The sequence below is a fragment of the Hemibagrus wyckioides genome, linkage group LG01 (assembly GCF_019097595.1).
Source record: "Hemibagrus wyckioides isolate EC202008001 linkage group LG01, SWU_Hwy_1.0, whole genome shotgun sequence".
Lineage (NCBI taxonomy): Eukaryota > Metazoa > Chordata > Actinopteri > Siluriformes > Bagridae > Hemibagrus > Hemibagrus wyckioides.
In genome coordinates this window covers 11,901,837-11,915,450 of record NC_080710.1, presented here as the reverse complement: position 1 = coordinate 11,915,450, position 13,614 = coordinate 11,901,837, and the positions used below count along the sequence as shown (strand labels likewise).

General features: G+C 38.9%; 1 protein-coding gene across 2 annotated transcripts in view; it reads left to right on the top strand.

Annotated features, from left to right (window-relative positions):
* itga10 (integrin, alpha 10) overlaps positions 1-13,614 on the top strand; it is a 31,713-nt gene that overhangs the window by 15,635 nt on the left and 2,464 nt on the right. For both annotated transcript variants that reach the window (XM_058414346.1, XM_058414270.1), the window contains exons 9-27: positions 1,942-2,092; positions 5,143-5,308; positions 6,166-6,239; positions 6,505-6,649; positions 7,220-7,368; positions 7,473-7,616; positions 7,713-7,916; positions 8,181-8,311; positions 8,397-8,563; positions 8,648-8,790; positions 8,879-8,989; positions 10,047-10,132; positions 10,271-10,412; positions 10,515-10,607; positions 10,732-10,808; positions 10,977-11,066; positions 12,936-13,020; positions 13,243-13,356; positions 13,478-13,585. In XM_058414346.1, the coding sequence (XP_058270329.1) occupies positions 1,942-2,092; positions 5,143-5,308; positions 6,166-6,239; positions 6,505-6,649; positions 7,220-7,368; positions 7,473-7,616; positions 7,713-7,916; positions 8,181-8,311; positions 8,397-8,563; positions 8,648-8,790; positions 8,879-8,989; positions 10,047-10,132; positions 10,271-10,412; positions 10,515-10,607; positions 10,732-10,808; positions 10,977-11,066; positions 12,936-13,020; positions 13,243-13,356; positions 13,478-13,585 (2,380 nt within the window). The remainder of the gene's footprint in view (positions 1-1,941; positions 2,093-5,142; positions 5,309-6,165; positions 6,240-6,504; positions 6,650-7,219; positions 7,369-7,472; positions 7,617-7,712; positions 7,917-8,180; positions 8,312-8,396; positions 8,564-8,647; positions 8,791-8,878; positions 8,990-10,046; positions 10,133-10,270; positions 10,413-10,514; positions 10,608-10,731; positions 10,809-10,976; positions 11,067-12,935; positions 13,021-13,242; positions 13,357-13,477; positions 13,586-13,614) is intronic.

Sequence of the window (13,614 nt, the reverse complement as noted above, 5' to 3'; positions counted from 1 at the left end):
AAAGTTAGAGTAGAGTTAGGACAACTGCAATTACTGTAAAATATAGTTTGACTAATTGGAAAGGTCATCTATAACACTGTAGCACTAAATGTAAGCACTAAATACATCTCAGCAATAGGAACAGTCATACATGTATTACATGTTTTGTATCTTGTGTAAACTCTGAGCCGTCACTTTGTTGTAATTTGTTTTTGTCAAAATTTTGCCTTACTTTAGACATTAGCCAAGTTCTGAGCCCTAATTGTTAAGGTGTGAGGTGGAAATTACAGTATAGTGATTACAGAAAAATACAGCATAAATATACTATATACGGTACTCAAATAGACAATGTGTTTATTAAGATAGCTCAACAACTCTTCCTATCTTTCCATTATGTAAGTTTCACATCAACAGTTTTTCTGTTCTGTTTTCAGTATAGGAAATTGTGCACTACTCATACACTGGATTAAGGTTAGGTTAGGTCATTTTCACAGTAATGGAACAAACTAACTAAACCAAAAATAAATGAATAAATAATATCCAAAGCACACCATCATTTATTGAACCTAACATAGAGTAGACCTTTATAGTATTTCATGGTATTGTCATAAAATTAGATCATTTATTACAAATGAAATTAACAGAATTATACAAAACCCCTTAAGATTCTCATATTCATAGTTAATGGCATCTCTTTCTTTTTCTCTGTTGATGAAGCATTAGAGTTAGTGAAGTGACTTGGGTCATCAGGGTGTAATAATATTAATGTTTGCTGTTGCTCAGGGAGGGCCAGAGGCTAAGAGGATGCCAGGTCAGCATAGCTGCAGGTGTGGTTACTGTACTGCGGACTTAGCTTTAGCTTCTGCAGCTGTGCAAACACCCGCACACATTTTAGCCTGAATAGATACTTACATACGTTCTCACAATGTTTAACCACATTTCAGTTGTAGATCCATTCTTCTGAAAGAATATATATATTGAATGTTATGCACACTTATTAATACAAACATACTGTCAAGAGTGAAAACCACGTTTCACACGATGGAGCACTGTCAACTCTCTTGAAAACTTCCAGCCATTGAAACATATAACACACTGCATTTGTGCCATTTCTGTTCCTCAGTATTCTTAATATGTGTGAGATATTCTCAAGTTGAAAGTGTCTCCACCCTCTCTCTGATTTAACTAATTTACGTAACCACTTTCCTTCATCCATTCCTTACTACTTGGTGTGGTGTGCCTCAGATGTTTGTGCCGAATACTCAGCCTCTGCGTGTTTCTCACAACCACATCAGATGCCTCTTTTCCCCCCAGATCTGATGTCATGAGTATGTTACTCCCATGCGGTGTGTATGGAGATATGAGCCTGTCTTTCTTTACCCGCTCTTAAATGTAGTATGAGGTCTTAATAATGATCCTTAACACAAAGTTTTCCCTGTTACGCCTGCTTCTGCCCCTTCAACATTTCTAATTGCCCCCATTTCATATATTGTATCTCTTTTTTGTTTTGACCTATTCTGTTCTCCACCCTGTGATCTAGTTCTCCATCGTCCGTCTCTTTTGCTCTCTCTAGGTATGTAATTAAACGGGAGGCTGCATGGTGTTTTCAAACTTGGCGTCTCTTGCGGAGAGCCGCTGTGATATATATAGCCTAGATCTGGACAGCCTCCGAAAAATCACTGAGCTGACTAACATTGAGGTCGCCACGCACTTTCCGCTTTAAGGCGCTGGTCAAGGTCACACAAACAGGATGGAATGTGCATGTATTTGTGTGATGGCTGTACCAATTTTTATGGAGGTTGGAAGTAATCAGAAAAGGAGACAGCTCAGTTCAGAAAGAGAGTCAGATTACCGCTGATGCATGGAGGAGCCAACATTTTTGGAGACAATTATTTGAATTTGCATCATTTGCAAAGTGAGCAAAGAAAAAGAAACAGTTTATTTATTTAAATTCCTTTACAGCACAGAGGCGTTCAGTGCCGAAAGAGGAGCAAGAGATGGAGCCACTAAGGTGATGATTGTGGTGACAGATGGAGAGTCACACGATGGCGACGAGCTTGAAGATGCACTGGACGAGTGCGAGAAACGCAACATCACCAGATACGCTATTGCTGTGAGTGCACTTCACACATTTATACTTACAATGCAAGTTACCAAGCATTCAGCAACTTTGACCCTGAACTTGCTTTGACTCTATACCCAAGCCCTTATTTCTATACACCTGGATACTTCTGATATTAAATAATTTCGATACCGAAGGTCCATCTATCCTTTAAGCAGACCATAATTGTCATTGATCTATTTTAAGAGCTTCAGCTGCACGCTGCTTTTCAATTCTCCATTTCTCAGATCTACTGTAAAAGAGGGAGTCAAGCCATTCTTTAAACAATCGTAACCACTGGATTTCTCAGACGTGGTTGAAAACAGAGTTCAGAAATAGCGCTGTAGGCTGTAGACTTCCCCACCCCTGCACAAGCCCAGTGGGTGGGTGAGTGGTTGCAGCACCTCCCTAGTCCAAAACCACAACATTGAGAAGAAGCAAGTTATAGAAAAGCCTGTCACGCTTCAGAGGAAATGACTTTTTGGAGAGGATTGTGGGACTGAATGGGGCAAGTTAAATTCCGGGCAAGTTGTGAAGTAGATACGTGAGTTAATTTGTATTTAGTGCAGCAATTTTTTTTAATAATCTGGTGCAGTGGCAGTGTAAATATACAGACAGATGCACATCTGTTAGCAATTAAATAATTCCTAAAATAAATAAAATAATGCTAAATCTGCAGAGTACTACTTAGTCTAAGCTTCCTGACATCTTTAACATTGCTTATCACACTACAAGACATTTAAGAGAACAAACAGTGTATGTTAATCATAATAATAATAACTGAACAAGGCATGATGTATTTCAGTTACTCCACTATTATCAAATAGGTCACAACTGACAAGGATAGGTGTGTGTAAATGTTTAAAAAAAATAACTTATAAGGATGGGATAATAGCTGAAAGGCAGTGGATGTGTCTGCAGTGAAAAGAACCATCCTGAACTGAGGGTTTGCTGAGACAGGAGTTGCTCTATGGATCAGCTCGGCTTTGTTGATTCTCATTAAAGTTTACTTTTGGCATCAAAACCCTGAGACTCTATGGCAGAAGAATTTGCATCTATTATGCCTGAATACATCTCCAGTGAGCACGATCCATCTCCATGTTTAATGGGATGTCATTTTGTCAAATTCAAGAGCAGATACTGTAAATCATATTCTATAGGGTGCACACTCACCAAATCTCATTTGAGTCATTGTTTTAGATGAAGCTCTGAACCACCATTAATAAAACTCTAAAAAGTCTAAGACTTTTGATTCAGAGGTTTGTAGTGGCCCATCACCTTACTGAGACACTTTAATTTGCTTTGTTATTGTTGTTGTTGTTGTTTGTAGAAGACCCACAATGACCTCAATTGAAGACTCAGTTGAAGAAAGGGATGGAAGAAGACTATTTTTGTTTATTTGACCTATGACTCATCTTTTACAACTGTTTCATTGAATTTCCTCTCATACACACTAATGACTAGCCAGCTACTGAATAAATCTTTTCCACCTGTAGGCAAGCTGAGACAACACAGTGTCTCTCTGAAGCGCCTCAGGAAAACTGTACAACTGAATTGTGACAACTTTTCATGCAATGCCAGCAAAAACATAGCAATTATGTTTCAGTGTTTTTCATGTTTTTTCCTTTGACTCCCCTCTGTACATCCATGGGACAAGAAACCTGACTGTATAATAAAAAGTGTTCAAGGGAGTGTCAAGTAGTGGCCTCACTGAAATAACAACGTTAGTGGTGTGGTGGAGCCAGGCTGTGTTTTAGACATTAGTGATTTGATGTGAGTTCATGACTAACACATGGATGTGGGGATGGTTTACTCGCTGATATGTGTGAGAGATACTATATACTGTATGAGGGAGTGCCACCTAATGTGACATTATATTCCATGGCAGCTTAGTGGTTGTTCAATTGTTATGGCATTGGGTTTCTGATAAGAATGTTGTGAGTTAATTAATTGTTCAGTTGTACCCTGTCTCAATTGTACGTTACTTTGGATAAAGCTGATGCTGACTTTATGAGGAGAAGGCACTACATTATGTATCCTAATGGCTGATTCAGTCTTTTTGAGAGATTCATGGGTCTGAAGAAGAAGAATATGCATAGCGGTAATACATGTATGTGTTTAGTGCATACAGTGTATGTACCCTAAACTATGGACGTAGAACTGTACTCCAGTTTCAAGAGGGTTTTTTTATTGACTTGGTCTCTTGGCATTTATATTTGGACTTGGGCATTGATCTCTCCAAATATGGTCATGGTTTTGATGTAGAGTGTGTAATATTGTTGACAAAGTTTGACAAGAAGTAAATCCTTTTCCAGAAAACATTGGGACAATAGACAAATGAAGCAATTTGGCCTCTATGGCCTTCTGTCTCTATCTTAAGTTGGTTTTATTTGGACTTGATTTTAACTTTTTTGACTTGACTTAAGACTTTTCTCCAATCAATTTTGGCTAGTCCTGGTCCTGGACATGTCTTGGCATTCTTGATTACAGCCTCGCCACAAACTCTCCCAAGTTTTCCTCTCTTGTGCATTTTTGTGTGACATTTAACTCACATCTATGGCCACCATATGTAACATTTCTGAACTAATTATTTAAACCTGTTGAAGTTTCCAGACCTTTATTGAGTAAAGGTCTTCTGTAGGAGGTTATTGCATGTGGAAGTGGATGTATCAAATAGCTTTGCTTGGACAGTATCCAAGGCGATATGAAGGATTTCTCATTAGTGGTAAGCTTCCAGTAGATGTCTTTACTATGCCTGTAAAGTAAGTGATGTTCTCACAATCTCACAGTCATGTGGAGGTGTTCTGGCTCCTTCTTCCTACCACTGCTTTGTGCATTAATGCATCACATCCTCTGCTTTGCTCTTTTTGTGCACATGTTGAGTTACAGTATGGGAATATTTGTTGTTATTCTCTACTCAAGTCCCTCTTCAGCTATCTGAAGTTAACATTTTCTCCTGAAACAACTATTAGGTTTATTCACTGAAATGTTCTCAGAGTAGAGAAAGTTACCAAATATTACATTTCTCTTTGTCTTTCTCACTCTGTCTTTTGTCATTTTAGGTTTTAGGTCACTACATTCGCAGGCAACAGGACCCAGAAACCTTTATTAATGAGATCAAATCCATTGCCAGTGACCCTGAGGAGAAATACTTTTTCAATGTAACAGATGAAGCGGCATTAAATGACATTGTAGATGCACTTGGGGATCGAATCTTTAGTTTGGAAGGTAAGATAATGATAACAAATAATGATAAAAAGTTGAAATTAAAAGATTTATTTATTTTGACCAGTCTGATTATGTCTGTGTTTAGGGTTCTGATTTTTATCTCAAAACTTTAACCCATTATTTTGTCAGTTGCAAAGCTCCATAGGATAAATTGGGAAGAAACTAACTGAAATAGTTGTTAATCATTCAAAACACTTCTAACACGAAAGACTTTAGATGTTGGACTTTAGTTTCATTACACGATTAATTTATGTCACAAAAATTAAACATTCTTTATAGACATGTTAGAGTAAATAAAATGATATGACGATGAGTGTGGTATCATTTCTGAAGCCTTTCTCACTAAGCTGCCCACAATGCCACTGATGCCAGTAATTATTATTCTAAGAGACAGGAAAGATTATGCCTTCATTTTAGAGGATGGGTGGAAAAAGGGTCAAGGCAGCATGCCTGAGTTGGAGCAGGGCTGAAAGTTTTCATGCCATCTTGCCTTTCAGAGGAGGAAGGAAGGAAGGGAGGGAAAGAAGGTATGGAGTTGAAGAAAGGGATGCATGTGAATATACAGTAGAGATGACTGTTGGCATGACAGAACTGTATTGAGCAGTCCAGCTGTAACAATGGGAAAAGTACTGACTCATGCTTGTGATTCATTTAGTCATTTAGGTTATTTATAGAGTTTATAGATTTTATTATGCAATGAGTGTTTAATATTTGAGTATATTTCTTGTCTTAAACATTATGTTTTAACATACATATATTTTATCATTTACCCGACAAGTATTTTTGCAGCAATCCTTTTGCATGAGGGTTATTATTGACGTCATTGAAATGGAATGGAATGTTTTGTGTGCTGACAGGAACACTGGGATTTAATCAAAGTACCTTCCTCATGGAGATGTCACAAATTGGGTTCTCAACACACATTTTAAATGTGAGTATAATTTTTTTAAAGGACTTTTTATGGGGTTTCAGTACACTTGCCTTAGTGGCATCGTTCTATCAGGCAAATTGTAATGATGTTAATATCTGAATAGCATTAAGTATAATTATTTGTGTAAATGACTATACAATAGATATACCAAATCGTCCAGGATTTTAGTAAAGGATTTTGTTTGGTTGTGTGAAAACCGAATTGAAAGGCATGTTGTCTTGCTCTATAGCATATTATCTGCATATTATGTTGTGTTATTTTCTAGGATGGGATCTTGTTTGGCATGGTGGGAGCTTATGACTGGGAAGGAGGGGTTTTGAAAGAGGCTATTGATAGAAAAGTCATTCCTCTTCGAGAAGCCTTTGAGGAAGAATTTCCCGTGAAGCTAAAGAATCATGCAGCATACCTAGGTAACTTTTCCAACTGTTTCAGGACAATATTATTTTTTAGGCAATATCAAACCTTTTGGTTTATTAAATTAAATTATGCTCAGTTTTTGGCATCAATGCCTTTCAGGCTATACTGTGCAATAAAACTTATAAATCTGTGTATCAAAAAGCTGAAATCTGAAAATAAGTGTATAACTTAATAATGGAAGGAGGATTCAATGTTTTCAGCTAGGTTTGGAAGATTTTTCACAATACTCTAAACTAGTTGAGTGGGATTGAATACTGACATATCACAACATCAGAGGCATCATTTTCCACTTAATGCAAAGTAATATAAAAGAAATGTTAGCAAAGAAATAGCAAAGAAATGTTAACATTTTATGAAAGCAGAACAAAACAAACAACAGATATTCCCCAGCATAGACTTAAGCAGTTACTGTACACTTACTGTATACCTCAAGGTTTTTTTCACTGCTCATCTAGTTGACAGCTCTCAACAGCACTGACTTCTGAATGTATTATTAAACTATACATGTGGGATGTATATATTTGTATTTTTCAGAGGTGATCTTGGTTTTGGGTATGTTGCAGGTTATACTGTGTCCTCAGTGATAGTAGGTGATAGGAGGAGACTATATGTGGCTGGGGCACCCAGGTTCAAACACAAAGGAAAGGTCATTTTGTTTGACCTGAGTCTAGATGGAGATCTCAGCATCACACAGGCCATTGAAGGAGAGCAGGTAGAGATTTTTCACACATCACTCCATTTGTTGATTTGTCTTAAGCGCTTAGTCATTCCCACTACTAAGTAATTATTGTCCTCTTTGTTATTCTCTCTTTCTAGATTGGCTCCTATTTTGGCAGTGAGGTGTGTGTGGTGGATGTAGATCATGATGGTATTACAGATATCCTCCTGATTGCTGCACCCATGTTCCTGGGAGCAGGAAACAAAGAGACAGGCAAAGTCTATGTTTACTGTCTAGATGGGGTAAGAAGCAGAAAGGGAAACATTCTTTAGAATTTTTTTTTTTTTTACAACATTGCAGAATTCCACACTTTTTAAGGCATTAAATTCCCTCCATAGACTGGTTTTGCGCCGAATGGGACCCTGTATTCTCAGCAGAAAGCCCAGGATGCTCGTTTTGGTTATGCCATGGCTGTGGCTCCGGACCTCAACCATGATGGCTTTTCTGACCTTCTAGTGGGAGCACCACTGGAAGATGAGCACCAGGGTGCACTTTACATCTACCATGGCGATGAATTCTATGTAAAACCCCATTACAAGCAGGTAAGATGATGAGTGTGTAACATATCTTGGCATACAAAGATAACACATGAGTTTAGTAATAACAGCATGAAAAGAAAATTCCATTTAGTGTAGAATTTGCCTTATACAAGTATGTCCACCAGCTCATCCCTATTTTTATCCAATCTTCTGTTCACTATTTCAATCTTCACTGCTTTTTTCATCTATATCTGCCCGTTTCCCTTTCTTACACTCTTTCGCCATCTTGTTCAATACTCCTGCTTGCCTCTTTGCCTCTTCCTGTAGCGTATCTCTGCCTCATCTCTCTCTGCAGGCCTGCAGTATTTTGGCCGCAGTCTGAGCGCATTGTTGGATATGGATGGAGACAAACTACTGGACCTGGCAGTCGGAGCTCACGGCAGTGCCGTCATCCTCAGGTGCTCTGCAACACCAGCACATTGTTTAGTTCTTTTTTTCTTAGTGTTTCCTACTCCTTATGTGACAGTCCACTCCTGTGTTCAGGTCTCGCAGCATAGTGCAGATCAACATGAGTCTGTCCTTTCAGCCACACTCTATCAACGTTATACAGAAAAACTGCCACAAAGGCGGCCGGGATTCAGCATGCCTTACCGCCACCGCCTGCTTTCGGGCCATGTCCCGTTCTCCAGACTCAGATGGCACAACCTTTGGTACAAGCAACTCCCAGTTTAGCATATACACTCATTAAATCTACTCAGTGTTTTATAAATTTAAAATAAACTCTCTATATGCAGATCTGCAGGTGGGGGCCATGTTGGATGACAGAAAGTTGTCTGCACGTGCTTTGTTTGATGCTAACTCTCAGAGGCAGATACTGACAGGGGTCAGAGTTGAAGTAGGAAAGTCTGTGTGCCACAAGCTGCCCTTCCATGTATTTGTAAGTTCATACAGTGCAGACAGACAGAAAGACAAAAAGACTGATTGTTTCTTTACTGTTTCTTCATCTTTGCTTGTTTTATTAACAGGACACAGCAGACTACATTCGACCAATCAGTTTCTCCCTGAACTTCAAAATCAATGACACAGATAGTGGCCCAGTGCTCGATGAAGGCTGGCCAACCACACTTAAGAAAACTGTGAGTTCAGTGTGTTTACAATCTTTACTTAAGCAACATAAGAGAATTCTCAACCCTTTACTTACAGCCCTGTGTTCATAGGCAGTGATGCAGCATGACAAAGTCCGTTCTTTTCAATGGGAGTTATCTATTTACTAGAGTCTGAAGCAAAATTGTGTTAACTATAGGCAATTTCGAAGCAAAATGATGTGACAACTAGTGATGGAAGTGAGGGATGGAGTTACGGTATTTTTTCCCGGTCATTCTTCTTCATTAGTCACTTTATCCTGGTCAGCATCATGGTGGATCAAGAACATATATCCTGGATGGGACACAAGTTCATCACAAGGCACCATAGGCTATGTCTACATTAATCTGTTAAATATTTTCTGTATGTTTTGGCCTGCGGTCCACACTGAGACTGCATTTTTGACCAGTGAAAACAGAACATTTTGAAAATGCTCTTCCAGGTAGATACATTTAAAGTAGTGAAGATTGAGAAAATGTATATACAAAACCAATGACATATTTTTAGACATGTGATACAGTCATGTGACCCATTTAGCTCAAAACAACCAAGATGGTGGATGATGATGATGATGGTGATGTGCTGTTTATGTATGCGCAGTAATAGTGATATAAGCATTTCAGAGGTTTAAGTGTGGACAAGCAATTTTTGGAAAACATTTGAAAACACCAATGTAGGTGGAGACTGTTTTAACAGGGAAATTTAGTTTTCAGATATATCTGGATTTAGTGTGGTTGTAGCAATACACACACACACACACACACTCAAGCCTAATGGGCATTCAGCATACCCAGTCCACCTACTGACATGTTTCACACACATTTTTGGCTCCTAGCAGATCTATTTGTTTCTTATCAAAACAATCTCTCAATCCAGTGAATAAGACTCCTGAACACATCAGGTTGTTTAAAGTGGGAAGACTGGTTTGTAGCTACAAATGAAATTGTACTATCCAGACTGTCGTTGTGAACAAAGGTATCCTAATACTGAAAACAGTACAGCAGAGCCTGGAAATTGTGGTTAATGTCTGGTCATGTTTGTGTTTGATAGATTCCATTTTATAAAGACTGTGGAGAAGATGATGTGTGTGTGACAAACTTGGTTTTGCAAGCACACATGGACATCAAAGGAACAAGGTACTACTAACAGGCTTTTATGGTAGTCTGAACAAGGCCTAATGAGCAAACATAATTGTTTAGGACTGAATAATCAGAAGGCACAGTTTTGGATTTGTGTCAGTGTTGTGTTAAGGTTAATCTCCTGTGTGCTGGCAGGCAGCAGCCTTACGTGATCCGCAGTCCTCGAAGACGCCTTGCTGTGGAGGTTCAGCTTCAGAACGCATTAGAGAATGCCTATAACACCAGCCTCATTCTTTATTACTCCAAAAACCTTCACTTCAGCAGCCTGAGTATACGGGTACACTTCTGTTTCCAAGAACATGTTCATTCCTTATCCTCTGTAATGATCGACTGCAGTTGACTAAATTAAGATGAAAATAAAATGTTCTCTTTCTCTCAGGAGGATGGCCAATTTAAGATCGAGTGCACTGGACTGAGTTCCAGCATTCACTCATGCAATGTCAGCTATCCTGTCTTTCGCTCTGGGTCCAAGGTGCAATGTCGACTTCTACTGCTTAATTCCTCATTATTGCCTCAGTTAAAATAGATGTTAAACTCCATCTTATCCTTTTTCAAGCCCCTGCTCTTATCTCTCATTCTCTCTTTTTTTCTGTTAGGTGAACTTTATGTTGGAGTTTGAATTCAGTTGCACAACTCTTATCAGTAAAGTGCAAATGAAGTTAGTTGCAACAAGGTAGATGCACACACACACACACATACACACAAGCTGTATGAAGACTATTTTGCAGCTTGAAAATGCAAGTAACAGGATTGTATATGCTAACCAACACAGATAGTTCAATGTGTATTAAGTTTATTAAGGGTTCAATACAGGTACCAATGTCCATGTTTCTGACCACAGTGACAGTGTTGAGCAAGAGAAGACTCTGTCGGACAACACCGTTCAGCTACAGAGTATAGTTCAGTATGAGCCGGATCTCTTCATCACCAGGTTAGTGGCTTAATATCACTAAAGTCACTTGAGACTCAAAATGGTTGTCTATTTTTCTTTGGATTTTATTGTACACTTATTTCATTTCATGTCTGTGCAAATGCTTATGACAGCACTATGTGTTTCACTAGCTGTTCATACTCTTAGACCAGGGGTGGGCAATTATTTTCCCAAAAAAGCCACATGAGAAATTGGAATGGTTTTAGTGGGCAGGAATATATAATATGTTTAATATACACTTATTGCTTATAAGTATATATACTTATACTGTTATAAGTATATATATATATATATATATATATATATATATATATATATATATATATATATATATATACCTACATATATATACACTATATTGCCAAAAGTATTCGCTCACCCATCCAAATAATCAGAATCAGGTGTTCCAATCACTTCCATGGCCACAGGTGTATAAAATCAAGCACCTAGGCATGCAGACTGTTTTTACAAACATTTGTGAAAGAATGGGTCGCTCTCAGGAGCTCAGTGAATTCCAGCGTGGAACTGTGATAGGATGCCACCTGTGCAACAAATCCAGTCGTGAAATTTCCTCACTCCTAAATATTCCACAGTCAACTGTCAGCTGTATTATAAGAACGTGGAAGTGTTTGGGAATGACAGCAACTCAGCCATGAAGTGGTAGGCCACGTAAACTGACGGAGCGGGGCCAGCGGATGCTGAGGTGCATAGTGCGAAGAGGTCGCCAACTTTCTGCAGAGTCAATCGCTACAGACCTCCAAACTTCATGTGGCCTTCAGATTAGCTCAAGAACAGTGCGCAGAGAGCTTCATGGAATGGGTTTCCATGGCCGAGCAGCTGCATCCAAGCCATACATCACCAAGTCCAATGCAAAGCGTCGGATGCAGTGGTGTAAAGCACGCCGCCACTGGACTCTAGAGCAGTGGAGACACATTCTCTGGAGTGACGAATCGCGCTTCTCCATCTGGCAATCTGATGGACGAGTCCGGGTTTGGTGGTTGCCAGGAGAATGGTACTTGTCTGACTGCATTGTGCCAAGTGTAAAGTTTGGTGGAGGGGGGATTATGGTGTGGGGTTGTTTTTCAGGAGCTGGGCTTGGCCCCTTAGTTCCAGTGAAAGGAACTCTGAATGCTTCAGCATACCAAGACATTTTGGACAATTCCATGCTCCCAACTTTGTGGGAACAGTTTGGAGCTGGCCCCTTCCTCTTCCAACATGACTGTGCACCAGTGCACAAAGCAAGGTCCATAAAGACATGGATGACAGAGTCTGGTGTGGATGAACTTGACTGGCCTGCACAGAGTCCTGACCTCAACCCGATAGAACACCTTTGGGATGAATTAGAGCGGAGACTGAGAGCCAGGCCTTCTCGTCCAACATCAGTGTGTGACCTCACAAATGCGCTTCTGGAAGAATGGTCAAAAATTCCCATAAACACACTCATAAACCTTGTGGACAGCCTTTCCAGAAGAGTTGAAGCTGTTATAGCTGCAAAGGGTGGACCGACGTCATATTGAACCCTATGGATTAGGAATGGGATGTCACTTAAGTTCATATGCGAGTCAAGGCAGGTGAGCGAATACTTTTGGCAATATAGTGTATTTATATATATATATATATATATATATATATATATATATATATACCGGGCTGGTCAAGGGTAGTCAGTGGGCCGGATGTGGCCCACAGGGCTAGATTTCCTCACTAGGCAGAAGAATGTTTTTGGAACATGTCGAATGTGCTTTTATAAACTGTATGAACTATTAAGAAAATGTGTATTTTAAGTACCGTATTTCATATATGAAATGTAACGTTCTTAGAAAAATGTACTTCATCCCTCATGCTTTCTCTTGATTTGGTCCTGTGCAGTGATTCCAATCTAAACCGCTATGAGGTCCATCCCACCAGGACTGTATCAGAGGGGACAGGACCTGAATTCTACACAAATTTCAGGGTGTGTGCTATAAGTAACGCTAAGTTACCAATACTGATCAATAATTAAGCCTAATATCAGTAGATAATGAAATCTTTGCTTTGTGTGTTTGATAATGTCATCATTTACAAACTGATGAATATGTGAGTTTATATACATATATATATATATATATATATATATATATATATATATATATATATATATATATATATATATATATTTGTGCTTTTCTGTGTTTAGGTGCAGAATCTAGGCTGTTATGCAGTGAGCAATGTGGAGCTGAGTGTCAGTTTACCCTCTGTAGCTGCCACAGACAAAGCTTTCTCTTCTGTAGTGGATGCTTACTCTCACAATGTGAGTGTTGTGGCAAGATATTTTCTTTTTACAGTTTAACATTTGCACACAAAGTGCAGTTATGTCTACAGTTCAGGTAATATAAATGTATGGGTTTGTGTGTGTGTGTGTGTGTTTGTAGACCTCTGGTGTAAATTGCAGTATTAAGAGTGACTTAGCCCAGCTGAAAGCTGCCCAGAGAGACGTGCGTCCACTGCATCCTGATGATATGAAGAAAAATGAATTTTTAGTAAGAGAAATTAACTTATTTTTTCACCT